At 32.4% G+C, this 17,179-nt stretch overlaps 1 protein-coding gene across 1 annotated transcript; it reads right to left on the minus strand.

Moving 5' to 3' along the window:
• Nucleotides 1-241: 241 nt before the first annotated feature.
• On the minus strand, nt 242-17,169 carry LOC149805183 (dynein axonemal light chain 1-like). Its single transcript, XM_089948275.1, has 9 exons — nt 17,152-17,169; nt 16,984-17,022; nt 14,363-14,472; nt 11,007-11,062; nt 9,422-9,477; nt 8,697-8,786; nt 5,824-5,877; nt 4,682-4,805; nt 242-1,336 (listed from the first exon to the last, which is right to left on the minus strand). The coding sequence occupies exons 1-9, from the start codon at nt 17,152-17,154 to the stop codon at nt 1,287-1,289; spliced, it is 582 nt and encodes a 193-aa protein (XP_089804401.1). The 5' UTR covers nt 17,155-17,169; the 3' UTR covers nt 242-1,286.
• Nucleotides 17,170-17,179: the final 10 nt, after the last annotated feature.

The raw sequence follows: 17,179 nt of genomic DNA on the forward strand, positions 1-17,179 counted from the left end.
AAATTTTACAACAAAATACATAAAGAATTCTTGAAAAATAATAATAGAAGTTTCTATCAGGTCTTCACAATAAACTGCACATATCCAATAAAGCAGAATTAAACAGGTACCTTCACTATACTTAAACAAATAATAGAATTTTCGATCAGGTTTTCACCATAAACTGCACAATTAAATAGGTACCTCCAACTAAATTTATATAACAGACTGCATCTATTTGAAAGGAATAGAAAACATGGAATGAATGACAATAACTTTATTTATGAAAGTATATTACAGGTAATTTACAAGTAATTAAAAATCCTACAGAAATAAATCAGAAGAAAGTCCTAAATAAATAGGACATTATATTTACAATTTTTTTTGTAAAGTGTTGACATGTTTACATCATATTTTTCCCAAATGCTTAACACAATGAAAAAGCAATGAACAACAACGATCAAAATGTTGAAAATACTGAATTGGAAGATCATACGAAAACACATACATTGGTACATCTTTCCTCGAAATAAATGAGTGTTATTATTTTCTTTTAACTGAATTTAATTTCAACAGTATTTTAAATGAATATCTGGAGGATTTCTACTAGAAACTTTACAAGGGATGATAATCTGTTGTTTTTGTAAGAAAGTATATTTTTTTCTAAGCATGTGTTTGCTGTTCAAATAAATATAATATTCCTATAATCATTCACAGACATAATTTCTCTTTCAGCAAAAATAATTTCTGGACGGTAGATTTATTAAAATATTTTGTAGATAATGCTTGTCATTACTAACTTAGTAATGAATAATACACAAACATGAAAATTTGTCAAACATTCTCATCTTGTTACAAGATAAAGCCATCAGATTTTGACCATTCTTTGAGACAGCACTACCCACAGTTCTTTGAATGAATATTTTAACATTAGATTTAGGTTTTGATTGTATGCATGTACTATATAACTTGTCAAAATGCACAGCAAAATGATATTTTCAAATCAGAAACTTTTCCCCTAATCATCACTTTCACAAAATATCTCGATTTTGAGCATACCCTGAACTCAACATTTCAAGATAAAGGTTTGGAAACATACTTAAAACAACACTAACTCATGTACAATGTAATAACATCAGATAAAATTTACTCGAGTCTTATTAAACATTGAATGAATGCAAAAGGTCAAGTCAATGCTAAAACTGAGACCTTAAGTGAAAATTGAACTGTAACTTTAATATTTTGGGCTGAAAAAAAATGGAACAATGGTAAGCTGATTTTCAATGTACATGATGTGTCCAATGCATTCAAGAACCTCCTTCCTCTTCTTCTACTTCATCACGGATCACAGGAACTCCTGAAAAGAACATTGAAAAAGTATATACATGCATAAAGGCATTTCAAAAACAAAGGATTCTATCATTCTATATATACTATATCAATAGAGTAAAAAAACATTGAAAGTTATATGCCTAATTTTTGAAAATAACTGGATTAATAAACTAAGATCATGCCAAAGAAAGCCACTATAATGTTGTGTGAGTATTTGAAACTGTATTAATTTTCAATCATTCAATCCATTTTTATGTGTCCTAGTAAGCTAGTATTTTGTTTCCCAAAGTCTTTTTTGTGTTTGAATTATCACCATAATAATGTACATATGAATTACAAATTAAAGCCTTATGCAAATTTATTGTCATCCCATACTGTCACTGAAAAGACAGAGGTGAAGACGAAAGATATCTGAAACAGCTGCACCTGTCTTAAAATACAAACACTTTTGTTTAAATTGTTAACTTTTAATGAATTTTTAAGTTCTAGAACCTGAGAAATGTGGTGAAACCTGTCAATAAAGGACAGTCAACAATTTTTTCTTTTATAAATTGGCATCCTCTTCATAGGTAAAAGTACCATATTAAATGTAATACCTAACGAGGCTTTGAAAAGTACACGCCCATTTTTGGGTAAAACTTTGCAAAATATAAACTTCTCAGAGAGTAAATTTTTCAGTCCTGGCATATCTCATGGGAGGGCAGCAGTTGCTAAAAGCCACTTTGTAATCTTGACTTTCTTGAAACTTAAGACTATGTATACCACTTAACTTTATGATGGAAATCAGACTTAAATATGAATGTAACATGTGCTCTATACAGTGTGACCATACTGCACTGCCAAATGTCAGAGCTCCCAATACAGACAAGGAGACAGCCCTTCTTGCAGGTGTATACAGTTGATACAATCAGTGAACACTTATCATGATAGGATACAACATTTCAAAATTTACCAAAATAATAAGTTGTAAGCAGAAAGTGTGGATATTACATTAAATATGGTATGTAAGTAACATTAAAAATGGTGGTTTATAAATGTTGTCCTTTATATGGAGTTATCCACTGTGGCAGGTTTAAATTTCTATAATGCAGTATCCTTGTTAGTTTCTACCTTGCAGACTGAAACGTGTAAATATTTAAGAGTATATATATCTTAGTCTCTGTTAGTCAATGTACACAACATTATAACAATATAGCATCCTTGCCAGATCAATTAATCAATGTACACAAAATTATAACAATATAGCATCCTTGCCAGACCAATTAGTCAATTGTAATAATAATAATAATAATGAGGACTTTGTATAGCACCTAATCTTTAGAAGCTCTAAGCACTTTACAACATTAGACAACACCTATAAGATAAAAACATATAATAATATTATTACAAAAACAAACACCATGAAATTAGAAAAACATTAAAAATTAAAAAACATGCTGAGAATATTTCAGGTAGGAAACATTATTAGGTCTTTAAGTTTGTTCTTGCAGTCAAAATAAGTGAGTTTTGAGAGCCCTCTTGAATGTGATCACTGTGTCTTTGTGTCTAAATTCAGAGGGCAATTCATTCCACATTGCTGGGCCTTGGTATGCAAAAGAACACTGTCCATATGACTTTGTTTTCATAGTGGGAATAATGAGTATACGATTGTCAGAAGAGGAGCGTAAGTATCTTGCTTGTGTGTACACATGGGTGAGATCGGATAGGTATGTTGGACTAGACACAACATTATACCAATATAGCATCCTTGCCAGATCAATTAGTATCCTTGCCAGATCAATTAGACAATGTACACAACATTATAGCTATATAGTATCCTTGCCAGATCAATTAGTCAATGTACACAACATTATTGCAATATAGTATATTCCTTGCCAGATCAATTAGTCAATGTACACAACATTACTGCAATATAGTATCCTTGCCAGATCAATTAGTCAATGTACACAACATTATTGCAATATAGTATCCTTGCCAGATCAATTAGACAATGTACACAACATTATAGCTACATAATATCCTTGCCAGATCAATTAGTCAATGTACACAACATTATTGCAATATAGTATCCTTACCAGATCAATTAGTCAATGTACACAACATTATAGCAATATAGTATCCTTGCCAGATCAGTTAGACAATGTACACAACATTATTGCAATATAGTATCCTTGCCAGATCAATTAGTCAATGTACACAACATTATAGCAATATAGTATCCTTGCCAGATCATTTAGTCAATATACACACCATCATAGCAATATTGTGTCCTTGCCAGATCAATTAGTCAATGTACACTACATTATAGCAACACATTTTCCTTGCCAGATCAATTTTCTAAAATGTGATGCTTCCAAATGCCATGTATAAGAAGTGCTGAAGTTGTTAAATTTGTTTAAATTCTGGTTTTAAAAAAAATCACATCCTTAACTTTCATGATTTTTTAAAACTTTCCAACTATTTAATTTCATCAATGTCCTTTGATAACATCAGTGTCTTGAATATCTACAAGGGTCATTTTTCTCTCTTTGTGACTAAGTGGCAACAAGAGTACTGTGAATGTAGTACATTATACGGCCACCCCGTGTTTAATAGTCCTCTAAATAGGAACTAGTAGACCATGGTTGACTCAGAAATTATTGATCAACAGGTCTCATGTAACATGTACCTTTGGTCCAGGTATGCACTCTTGACCAAAAGTTATTATGCAGAACCATTATTTCTTATTAGATGTACCATGACTGTGACCTCTGACAGATATCTTAACCCCTGAATCAACAAGTTTTGCTATTACCCGAGTGCAAGCCATAAACAAAATTTGGTCAAGCAACTTACTCTAGGGTAAAAGTTTTCTGGAAAACATATTTGAGCCACACTGACCCTAGCCTTTGACAACCAAAATTGTTAAGCTTCTTCCTCACCCAACAAGTAAGCCAACCATAAAGTTTGGTCTGGGTATGTGATGTAAAACTAATGTCATTCAACGAAAACCTTTTTCTTCTTTTAGTCACTGTGACTTTGACATTTGATATTTTGACCCCAAAGCTGATAGGCTTCTTCCTTATCCCATGTGCAAGCTATCCACAAAGTTTGCTGAAGGTGCATGCAGTAGAATTGAAGGTATCATGCTTACAAGAAAAAGTTGGACAGAAGGGTCTTAACATAAATACACTCTGCCAAAATATGGGTGTAAAAACATTTAAATATTAAACCACAGTAAATTTCCCTACATAGATGGATATATTATTATTTGGACCTGGGTGGACAGTGAATCCACAGCAGTAATAAGAAGTCAGACATAGATGAACATACAGGTTTCACAGTCCAAACCTTTTCTTTAAACAAGAAGTTTGATAAACAGTTTATGTACCATCAAGTTTCCTGAGCTTCGAGAGCTTAGCGGCCACTCTGTCTCTGTAGTCCCCTTGTGCTGTATGGGTTTCCTCAAGTGGATTTCCTACAAACACCAGCTCCTCTAGGCAAGGCAAATCTGACTAGAATAACAGTAACAAAGATAGGTTACTAGAAATAAAGCATTTGAGAACAAATCGAATTCAAATTATTCCCATTATACACAGAATGATCTGTCTGATGGATAAGCACTAGAACTGGTTTTAATTTATCACATGACTACAATGTTATATAGATTAATATACACATACCATAATTTTTATACTTCTCCCATGTATAATTATACTTCATGACATTCATGTAAGGCAGGCATAAAGACTGAGACATTCAAATGATTTTTAGCATCACATCATTAAACTACTCTGCAGTTTCATAAAATAAAGTCAGTATATTTTATAATATGATAAAAAGAATTTACAACTGTATACTCGTTATACACTGCATACTTATTACAAATGAAATTTATAAAACTCATCTAATAATTTCAATCTTTTGCTGGCAAAATATGGATTCAAATTATCTGACTCATTAAAAAAATTTCACTTGAAAAAAAAACATTCTTCTACCCACAGAATAGTACTCATACAATGACCTGCTCTCATAAAATGTCTCAACTTGTGTGGGTGTTTTAACTCAAATTTTTGCACCTGCATAGAATTTGTACAGACATGGATATCATGCAGTTTCTAAACTTCATGCTTCAGTCCATCAGTTGCATGTATTAATGTATAGCTTGAATGCAGTATTTATCATTACTTTATAAATAAAAACTCAGCAAATTTTGCCTGTTTGTGTCTGGATGCAATATTCCAAACAAACTAACACATTCTGCATACTGGTATATCAAGACAGAAAGAATTCATATTTAGTAATAATGGCTGTCCAGATATTTCAGTATATAATGTTTACTTTAAAATATTTTCACAAAATCAACATAATTATTAAAAACAGGTTTAAATATGTTGAAATCATTACAAAGAGCAAAAGGTCAGTAAAATATTTGCCTAAATGATAATCAGAAACATTAATTTAAATAATAATGAACTTTTGGATTTTCAAATCCAGTAATGTGGTAACACTTCTCCCCCTTTCATTACTTACCAGCTTCTGAAATTCTCCCCAGTCCTTTACTAGATTATTTGACATGTAAAGAACCTGAAAAACAGACAACTTCATATCTATAAATGATGTCCTAGTGACAGGTTTCTATTGAGTAAAGATGCATGTTTAAAACAACCTAAAGATGTACACTGCAAAAATATTATGTCAGTATATTTCACATAAGTCCTTTTAGGGGAAAAATATTTGCACCTTGCAAAGTTGTTTTAATGGGTTTGTAAAAGCTCTGTAACAAGAGCTCAGACCTTGAAGGGGCTGGCAATCAATAGGCTGGAAAGAAAAATTCCTGGATATAAACCCACAAATAGTCAGCTGCTTCTGTCTTTTAATTCCTTTGAAGTGCTCAGTATTGAAAACATCTAAAATATTCTTGAGAAACATACCAAATTTGGTACAAAAAATATTTTTGAATATGTTTGAGTTATGAAGCTGACAAGACACCTCATAGTGCAGAATAAATTTCTTTGTCATGGCCTTCGACCTTCAATATGGTATCCTGACCTGGTCTCAGATGCTGTCAAGATATACCCACCAGGGTTCCTGATTTTACTCTATTTGCTAGGCATGTCTCAAATGTGATTATATTCAATGATCTTTATCTTTTTATCCATTAAGGTGTCAAATAAAAACTAAACAAAGTAAACCTCAAAGATGATTAGGTTTACATATTGTTTCTTTGTTGGACAATCAATCAATAAAGGTGCCACCAATTAACTGTTACAGCATAGCTGTCACAGGACTCTAGTCCAATATGGATAAAGAAAGGGGAGTATGATTGTTTTAATCAACAACAGTACAGAAAATTCAAAGATCAGCATCTAACTAAATCTAAGCTTTTTTACAGAATTTTTCCAGGGAAATAAATTATTTGTTTATTTTTAAAAAAGCTTTTTGTTTTCACTCTTTCTGTGTTACTGTTTATTCAAGCCTAAACACGTAACACTTGTATATGGACAAGTCACTATGTTCATAAGCTCAGTGAAATACAAAAATGCAAGTAGTGGCCTCTGACTTGACATCAGGGTTGATTATGTTTGGCTTTGAAACATCTTCACAAACAGGTAGATTTGTTGCTCAGATCTATGCCATTTTAATTCAGTACCAGTAACACACTGTCCAAAGTATTTTAGTGAAAACCCCATATAAATCCCATTCAACAGGTGCAATAATAATAAAAGGTCCTAGATGGCTATTCTAACTTCCATGTTGGAGGTCAGATGAGCATCATATTGCTATCATGTAGTGTTTTAGAGACAAAACCCATGCTGATATGACCATCCATTCAGGGAAAGTAGCCACATAAACATTTTCAGGATGACCATCATGCCAGCCATTTTTGAAGTATGATCAACATTATTTTAATATAGGAACAACTACAAAATGCAAGAAAAATATATTTTATAACAAACTAGAACAATCTTTCATTCCGGATATTTGGTAGCAAATACATGATTTGTTTTTACAATACCTGTGGTGGTGGCTATTCTCAAAGGCTATATCAGCATCATTTCTATTCATGACCAACTCCATTTTCAACCATTTTGTTGAATATCCCATGTTCATATGACCACCATATCTTCAAGGTGAGCAATGTTAACAAGATTTTTAAAGGTTATTGTTTTGGAGGTCTGAACAATTTCATTTAGCACCAAGAAACCTTTGTGAGAAAACCAATTTCATTATGACAATCTGTTCAGGGGAAGAAGAAATAACAAGATTTTCAAGATAGCTGCCATGTTGCCCCAATGTTGGAGGTCTGTTTGGCACCATTTTCATTTAAAACCCACTGGACATCATACAACTTTTAGTGAAAATCCCATGTCATTACAACCAGTTGCTCATAAGAAGACACAATAATCAGCTTCTTGAAATGGTGGTCACATTGGAAACCAGAATGATACCATTTTCATTTGTGACCAACTACAATAATTGCCATGCTAAATATTTGATGAAAACCCCATGTTGATACAGCCATTCTCAAGGTGAAGATAAGAAGAACTTCAAGATGACCATCAGGTGGCCATATTGAAGAGGTGACCAGAAATATTTTTATTTAGAACCAACTAGACATCATGAAAAGTGTTTTGGTATTTAAAAAACATGTCAATATCATCATCTGTTCAAGAAAAGTTGTGATCATAATATCTTTGAGATGGCATCATGTTGGCCATGATGGATGTCAGATCAGCACCATTTTTATTTCAGACCAACAAGACCTCAAAAGAAATCTTTCAGTGAAAACTCCATATTGTTATGAACATAAGTACTCATGATGTAGTGATAAGATTTAGCCATGTTGGCTACCATGACAGATTTATCAGCTATTAGAGTGGCACCATGTTCACTTAGGACCAATTAGTCATGGTCAGGAATGTGTGTGTAATGTCTCATAGTAGACTTCCTAGTAGTCCAGGAGGTCAGTAGTGATTATTAAGCAAACAATTATCTAATAGATCCATGATGCACAACATGCCTGGATGGCATAACCTTTCCTGATCTTTGACCAGTAAAGCTAAAAAAATTGTTCTACTCATCAAACTCATAAATCACTGCTTTTGGTTTTGTAATTATTTATATTTTCATCAGAGATGATAAATTTGGAAAACATCAGCAAACTAGCAAGAGATATGGTGAATTATTTGGTTTTAAGTTCCACTGTGTTAAGTAAAATGAATGTAGCAAGAAATTATTATTATTTATAATCATGACACACTTTTAGGAATGACCATATTATCTAATAAGGAACTCAGAACTTCACATCTAAGGCAATCTTTTGCCTTGAACAAGAAAAAAAACAGTGGCCTGAAAATTCAACAGCTGCTATTATTTTAGTGTAATATAAATGAAATATATACCTTCAATTTCTTGAGCACGTTGATTCCTTTCAGTTTTTCTATAAGATTGTATGAAATCCAGAGTTGCTCTAAGGTGTCACCAACTGCTTCCTTTATTGACAACAAAGACAGAAAATGTTTTTCCATTACTGAAATGTATTATGGCCTAAAGACATTAAACTAATACTGAAAAACAAAATTGCAATTAGTTTTGTTTCTGATACATGTTTTAATGAAAAAATATCTCATGGATAATTGCTGTAAAAAGTAATTTCTAACACTTTTCCCAGGACTCTATGGGGTTACTCTCATGCATGGTCCAAGACAGAGTGAAAGTTATTGTTATTAATTTTTTGTTTTGAAAAACAAAAACCTACTATTTAAAAAACATGTCTCTTATGGAACAAAAAAAGGAAAACATTGTATACTTGTATTGTGATCAAAGTGGAATTCAAAGCAACCATAAATCAACTTGTATGGTCATTTTCACCACCCTGTTTAGCACATAAACTGTTATTTACTAACATCTGGTTGGACTGGGGCCAAGTAAAGAAAATGCAACAGTCACAAGAAGTCAATCTGTAACTCTCCATGTTCATACTGAGTCAACTATCTACTCTGTTACTTTACATATCAGCTGCAAGAATGCAGATTTTGAAAATTTACTCACTTTCTTCAGCTCTGTAAGACACTATAATTCTATGCAAGATGTAATTAAATAGAATACCAGCAATATAAACACTTACCAAACCTGTTAAGGATTTGATCAAGTTTCTACCCAGGGATAAAATTTTTAGATTTTCTGGAAGAATAAAAAAGATGTTAATATTCACCCACAAAATTAAGACAAAATAACACAAAAAGATGAAATAATTTTGCACATATAATGAATAAATAAAAACACATGACAGATCAGTGAATGAAAAAAAAGCAACACATGGCAGGTCAAGGTTGACAGATTTCCATTTTACAGATTTAAAATCAAACAAAAGAGAACTGGAGATGCTGATATGACCAGTCATCTAGTAGCAGTGATAACAAGAGTTTCAAAATGGCCACTATGGATATCATACTGGAAGTGAGATAGTCACTATTTTCATTTATGACCAACCTGACATCATAAGAAGTCCTTCAGTGAAAACTCCATGCTTTTATGACCATTCATTCAAGTGAAGTACAGGTAGTGATAAAAATACTTTTAAGAAGGCCATAATGGGGCCATAATGAATAACTGAGCATCACAAATAGTCAGCATAAGAAAGTCTTTTAATAAAAGCCCCACGCTGACATCACTATCCATTCAGGAAGAGTAATGATAGCAAGATTTTCAAGATGGCTGCTACAGTGACCATTTTGGACATCAGATCAGCAACAATTTCATTTCGGACTGACTAGTCATCATAAGAAGTCTTCTGGTGAAAACTCTCTGGCACTAGTCATCATAAGAAGTCTTCTGGTGAAAACTCTATGGCACTAGTCATCATAAGAAGTCTTCTGGTGAAAACTCTATGGCACTAGTCATCATAAGAAGTCTTCTGGTGAAAACTGTATGACACTAGTCATCATAAGAAGTCTTCTGGTGAAAACTCTATGGCACTAGTCATCATAAGAAGTCTTCTGGTGAAAACTCTATGGCACTATGACTTTTCATTCTGGACATCAGCTCAGCAGCATTTTCATTTAGGTCCAACCAGACATTATAATAAGAAGTCTTTTGTTGAAAACTCGATGCTAATATGACCATCCATACAGGAGAAATAGCAATAACAAGATTTTCAAGATGGTCACTGCTGTAGCCATTCTGGATGTCTGAGTGGCACCATTTTCATTTGGGACCAACTAGATCTTGGGATGAATGTGTGTGTATAAAGTTTTATGGTAATCCTCCATGTTGTTTAGGAGAAGTAGTGATAAACTTGTGCTAGTGGATGCATGGACCATAAAATGGATGATGGATAAGGGACAACTGACCATCCCCTAAGCTCTCCTGGTCTATGACCATTACAGCCACAAATGTAAACCCAGCAGCCATTTTGAAAATTAGTTTTGATATTGGTGACAAGTTGTTAAATGGTATTTCTTTGAATGGGCCATGACTAAGACAAGTAACGAACTCAAGCTCCAGATTTAATAAAAAGGAAAAAATGTACGTCTTAATTTAGGGAGAAGATACCAATTTACCCAGTACTAATGGATTTCTATGTTATATATAGATGAAAGAAGCAAATACAGAGACACATCTTACAATAGTGTGCATTACAATTAAGAGATTAAGACAAAATACAAATGAAGATGCACATATACACAGAAATATCAGCAACATGTACTCACTCAGACCATTCAGGTTTGCAATTTTCTCAATGCAATTGGTTGACAGTGAGAGTTTCCTGAAAGGTAAAAATATAGGTAGAAAATATACATTCCTTTTAATCATTTAAAAATAAATGCATGTAGAAAATAGTCTGGCTACATTTATCACTAACATACTAAGGCACCAGACAATGAATGGTAAAATCTGAAAATCACTAAAAGTTTCTGCCAAGGCAAAAATAAAACTCTGATATCCAACTACATATATTGCATGTATTTTTTTAAATTTAAAGTATTATAACAATCTTATATTTCAAACCCAAACTGCAGAAATATATTTATCAGAATCAAAGATTTTTTAAATTATAATTCTGAAATATGATGCATCGTCAAATAGTTAAAACTGAAATTTTATGGATTTATGAATTTATATAAGCTGGCTGTTTTACATAATGGTGTGTTTTAATTGTACATGTTTTAAAACTTGTTTTAAAGACAATCACATGAAACGTTTCTCTGCAATTGATTAAATAAAGTGTGATTTATTTCAAAAGTCTACAAACAATTTCTGTTTACGTTATATACAAATGTTTTCCCTCTTAAATTCAAGTATGTCAATGAAATAGAATAGTTTAATGGTGATATTGGGTTTACAAAAAAAGTAAAATCTCTTTTTAGCTTCAATTTCTGATGTACAGTCTCCTGTAGATGAATGATATAAAATCTATTTTGTAAAGTTTAAAATGAAATTTTTATCTATCACTACACTCTAGAAATTCCATTCTAAACCTTCTGAAGTTAAGATTATAATACTTTACTTAAGGATTCTGTTTAGTACTGTATACATCAACTTATCTCCCTTCAGTATAACCTATTATCTATGTTCAGTATGATCCTGCAAAAAACACAGTGGTTGGGGTCCATAGAACCCAACCATTGTATAACCAACCAAATTTAGTATTGTATACATCAACTTATCTCCCTTCAGTAGAACCTATTATCCATGTATATCATTATTATTGTTACAACCTTTTTCTCATCCAAGACTTTACTATCACTGCTACTGTGACTACTATAGCACAACAATGATTATCCAGACCCAACTAGTGACAAGGGTTTTGTTTCAAAGCTGGATGACTGAATAGCTTCAAAATTCATAATAATTATGTCTCGGGATGGGGTGGGGGGTGTACATCTTTAGTCCTTAAGACTAATACATACAGGTTACAGCATTGGGATGACTAACATTTGTCTCCACTATTACTACTTATTGTGTGACCCCACCATAATGTGCCATACGATAACGCAAATTCAGATATAAACATGGTTTTGGCATGGCTCCTGAAATTTCATATATTCATTTGCACATGGAAAAAAAAATATTTTCTTCAAAGTACATGAAATAGTGTATAAAAAATGTATTTTCATTTTGGGGAAGAGATCATGTATGAATTTGAATATAATATAATCGTGGCATAGTTCCTGAAATTTTAAATACATGTACATGTATTTTTCTTGTACCAGGAAAAATATTTTTTTAAGTACGAGAAATAGTGTGTAAAATGTTTATTATCATTGTGGAGAAGAGTTCACATATGAGTTTTAATATAATATGATTGTGGCATAGCTTCTGAAATTTAACAATTTCACCAGGTTCTTGAAGTATTATGCCAATATAAACATTATCAGAAATGTTATTTATTACTGATCCATGAGTAAAGCCAGTAAGTCGTCTTTGTGATTGTCTTCAATTATTTCTGTATACAAATGTTGCTCAAACAAAAGCCAACATGTGTTTCTTCTTTAACTGCATACACAACCAAGTAGCAGACAAAGCAGTGGTTGATAAAAGAGTCTCACAATTTAATAAACATCAAAAAATGAAAGCCACCAACATGTTTGCTGGGCTTGGTGGTGTTATAAGATGCAATCAGTTGACCAGTAAATAATGTCCGCTTTATTAGCTGGAAATTGAAAGGGCATGAAAATGTACATGTGTTCAGCTTAAATTTTTTTTTACAAGTGACTCGTGACAATTGAAGGCCTACTGCATTTAGTTCTCAGGTTTTACATGTGTATGGTGTTTGCTTTTGAACTCGTTATTAATTTCCTATTTTTTATAAAAATATTTTACCGTTATGGAAAAGCATATTCACAAACACAAGTCGTTCTCTGCACTTTGCGCAATGATTAGTATAGTAGTTTTCACGTTTCATTCGATATTCACAAAATCTGAAGTAAAAGTTATATGCACACTGAAAGCATGTGTTGAACGTTAATTATTCTTGCTGTAGTCATTCAAACGAATGGGTGTATAAGCATTAATTATTGGGAATTTACAATGGATAAATGTACCTGGAAACGCATATGAGAAAACTGTAGCAGTATGAAATTTTTACAGACACCATTCATAGACCCTGGAACATAATGAACTGTACACGTTCTTCGTCTTTCTAAACCTAATTTTGCTGTTAATTTTTCCCACTGAATTCAGATACACAATGATCTGTGACAAAATTATTGAATAGTTTAAATATGTATGCAATTTTTGCAATGGAATTCCATGTATTATGGATTAATTGCAAGCCCCAATGGTACGATATCTGATGGCAAGTAAATGGTGTTAATACTCGTTCATGCTATGTATTAGACGTTGAATTCAGACACAATGATCTGGGACAAAATTATTGAATATAGTAAATCTATGTGCAAGTTTTCAATGGAATTACATGCATTATGGATCAATTGCATGACACGACGGCATGATAGTAAATGGTGTTGATACCCTATCCATCTTATACAGTAGACATGAATACACGTATATGTGCCAATGAGTTGTTCTCTGAAAAACATAAATTATTGTAAAACCTAGCATTAGTGCAACCCAGCCATTAACGTGATCCAATTTTCTGGACCCCAATTATTGCATTATAGTGGGGTTCCACTGTATTACAGTGAATCTTCACTAAACTTGCCCCTCAGTAACCTAGATTTCTCAGACTGTCCACATGTTTTTGCTCCCAAAAAGGCTACTGTATCATGAAACAGTATCAAAAAATTATCCAAATTGTGTCAAATTTCAGCAAGTTTATAAGTTTCTCTCTACTACTACAACTACTACTATTATTGATAAACAAGAAACTGCAAGCATCTGACCTGATGTCCAACTCCTATTCTGAAAATCACTCACAAAATTCAAGAACTAGCAAAACCTGAACCTTCATCCAATTTATCTGTGATCTTAAAGTGGTAATAGGATTTAGGTCTTCAGGAGAAGGTTTGTTTGTTTATGTTAGAAATAATGAATTCATTCCTGGATGTGTTGGTTCATCATTGCTGGAATTCTAACCTCAATCACAGTTACTAAATTAACTTACTCGCAATTGACAAGCGTGGAAAGGGAGGCATCCATCTTTTCAATTGGAGGAATCTGACCATACATCTTGCATTCCTTCAAATCCTGGGCCTTGACGCCTTCCTTCTCTTCCTACAAAAGCAATCACAGACATGAATACCATGCAAGGGAAGTATGCTTTTTTATATTAAAAATTAAAGTACTATGAAAATATTTCTTTTACTGAACATCGCATAATTTTTTTTACCATTATTTGAGTTTTTCCCATTTATGTTTGATGTAAATGAAATTAAAATGCATTATGGTAAAATACTAATGATGTTATGTTAAGTCTGTTGTTAAAGGATTCTATGCTATATTATGATGATTTTTCAATTTAATCATTTTAAAAATTGCAGAATAGAAGGGTACACAAACACACTTCATCCTGATTTACACATCACACTAATTCACTCACACAATACAGAATGTTCCAAGACTAGCAAAAAATGGTAACCATACTGAAACACATTACAAGGATTTCACACACTTTCATGAGAAAAAGTTCTTAAATGATTTAATTTGCAAACCATTCCACTCAGCAATATAGCTGATGTTAAGACTACCTTACATATGTTGTATCAATTAAATACTCATCAACAATGATGCCTGAATTAAAACAAAAAGGATTAAAAGCCAACCTAAACCAAAGAGGATTACCACTGAGATCCATAAGGTTGAGCATTTCAAAAAACAACAAAAGATACCATATATGCTCATTTATAAGTAAAGTCCAACTGCAAAATGCACAGACCCCGATCTGCTATCATATAATGTGTTAGTAGATCTGGGTCTGTGCAGTTTGTTAGGAATAATCAATAGAACCAACAACATAGACCCTGATCTGCAGGTGCATTATGCTATGGCAGACCAGGATCTTTGCTGTTTGCAGCATGACTTAGAAGCAAGTATATACAGTATGAAAACGTACAGAAAATAGAGGAGTAAAGCTAAGTACTTGAATAAGGCAAAGATGAATAAAACAGGCTATTTTTGAAAGATATCTTGAAACTATCTACAACAGCTGAACCTGCCTATGATTAGTTCTTTCCTCACTAGTCATACAAAATGATGACATAACAAGATCTCAACCAGATACTGTCATTAATGCATATTATAAACTTAATATAATCATCTGTAACATTCCACATACATCCAAATGTGCAAAGGTTACACCAACCTTTAATAAAGGAAGGAGGATCCAGGGAACTAAAGACCAATATCCCTTTTGCCATTATAACAAACTTATTTGAAAAGCAAACATCAACCATTTAATAAATGGTTGGCGGATTGTTCTGTAGTAAGACGTTGTAATTCTACTTATATTTTTCAATTAATTCTGAATGTTGCTAGTTTATTGTTACTCTTTCTTTCTTTCTTTCTTTCTTCTAAAATACTTGATGTCACATGGAAAAAAGTTCTTTTTATTCCTGAATTCACCACAGTTATGTTTGAAAAACATAATTTTTCTGTCATCTTTGCAAACAAACAAAAAAAAGATAAAGAAAGAGATTTTTCTTGACATCTCAATATATGTCCATAACCTGTATATATAGTAAACAGTTTTGCTTAATTCTCATGGACAACTATCATTGCAAGGCAGTTTTCATAAATCTGATTTGACATAAAGATGATCTGGGGCCACATGAATGGGCTTATTTGGGGAAGAAACATCTGATTCCAAATTACTTCAAAAAATATTCTTCATCTGATTTTTGAAAAAAAAATACAGATCTAATGAGATCATTAGTTGAAAATATAAATTATCTCACAGCATAAGAAAAATTATCTTGGTTCAAATAAAAATCCCCCAAAACCTAAATAGTCTGGGGGTAGAAGTGGGAGGATTTGAGCCTCTTACACTTTAATATCAATGCATAAATATTTACGCTTTTTTTAGTCCCGTCTCCATTCATGTTAGTAACATTTTAACTTTCAAATCAATGCATGCAATTTGCATATAAAAATGTGTTTATTATGTTGCCAATTAATCATCATTATTAGTCACTTTTTCTACCATACTGCAAAGATCCAGTATCTGCAGATAAATCACACTTATTTGAAATTCCATATTTTTTTGCTGCAACTGTGGCACGAACTACGGTATATCTTTCTACACTATGAGACCGACCATTTCACTTTTTAGGGGGTTGAATTACGAAAACGTTTACACTTCTGGCCCTCAAACAACTTTATATAAAGAAATGGAAAAAAACACAACTCTTGCTCTGATTGGTGGAAAGAAGAATAAATTATATCCATCATATTCGAAAATTTTAAATAAAATTCCTGGTTGGAAAGAAAATCCATACCTTATTCTACCAGCTCCCGCAAAAGAAAGAAATAATTTAAAATGTCCTTAATGTTAAAAAAAAACAAAACAAAGCTGATAAATATAACGTTAACACTATTTGCATCTTCCGAAAGGGCATCATTAAAGCAGTATACTCCACTTTATTTACAAATTCAATTATTAATGTACGTTAAGGATATTTAAAAACTTTTATAATTGATTTCAGTATCTGCGTTACAACCAGGCTTAGTGTCCTTCGCAGTACAAAATCGAGAAGACTCCAACTTTTGATAAACTGCAAGTTTACTTACAACTTTGGCTATTGCCTCTTTAATTGTGGTTCCCTTTGACTGAAAAAACAGATATATTAAAATGTTAGAAACAAGACATTTGAGATGAAAAATTGCACTAGCATGACAAAAGAACCGCGTATGTTCTGTTTTAAAAGCAGAGATCGTGCAAATACGACAGATACCCACCATCTTGAAGCCTCTGTGTTGCCTAGGT

The sequence above is a fragment of the Sinohyriopsis cumingii genome, chromosome 2 (assembly GCF_028554795.1).
Source record: "Sinohyriopsis cumingii isolate HCF-2022 chromosome 2, ASM2855479v2, whole genome shotgun sequence".
NCBI classification, from domain to species: domain Eukaryota; kingdom Metazoa; phylum Mollusca; class Bivalvia; order Unionida; family Unionidae; genus Sinohyriopsis; species Sinohyriopsis cumingii.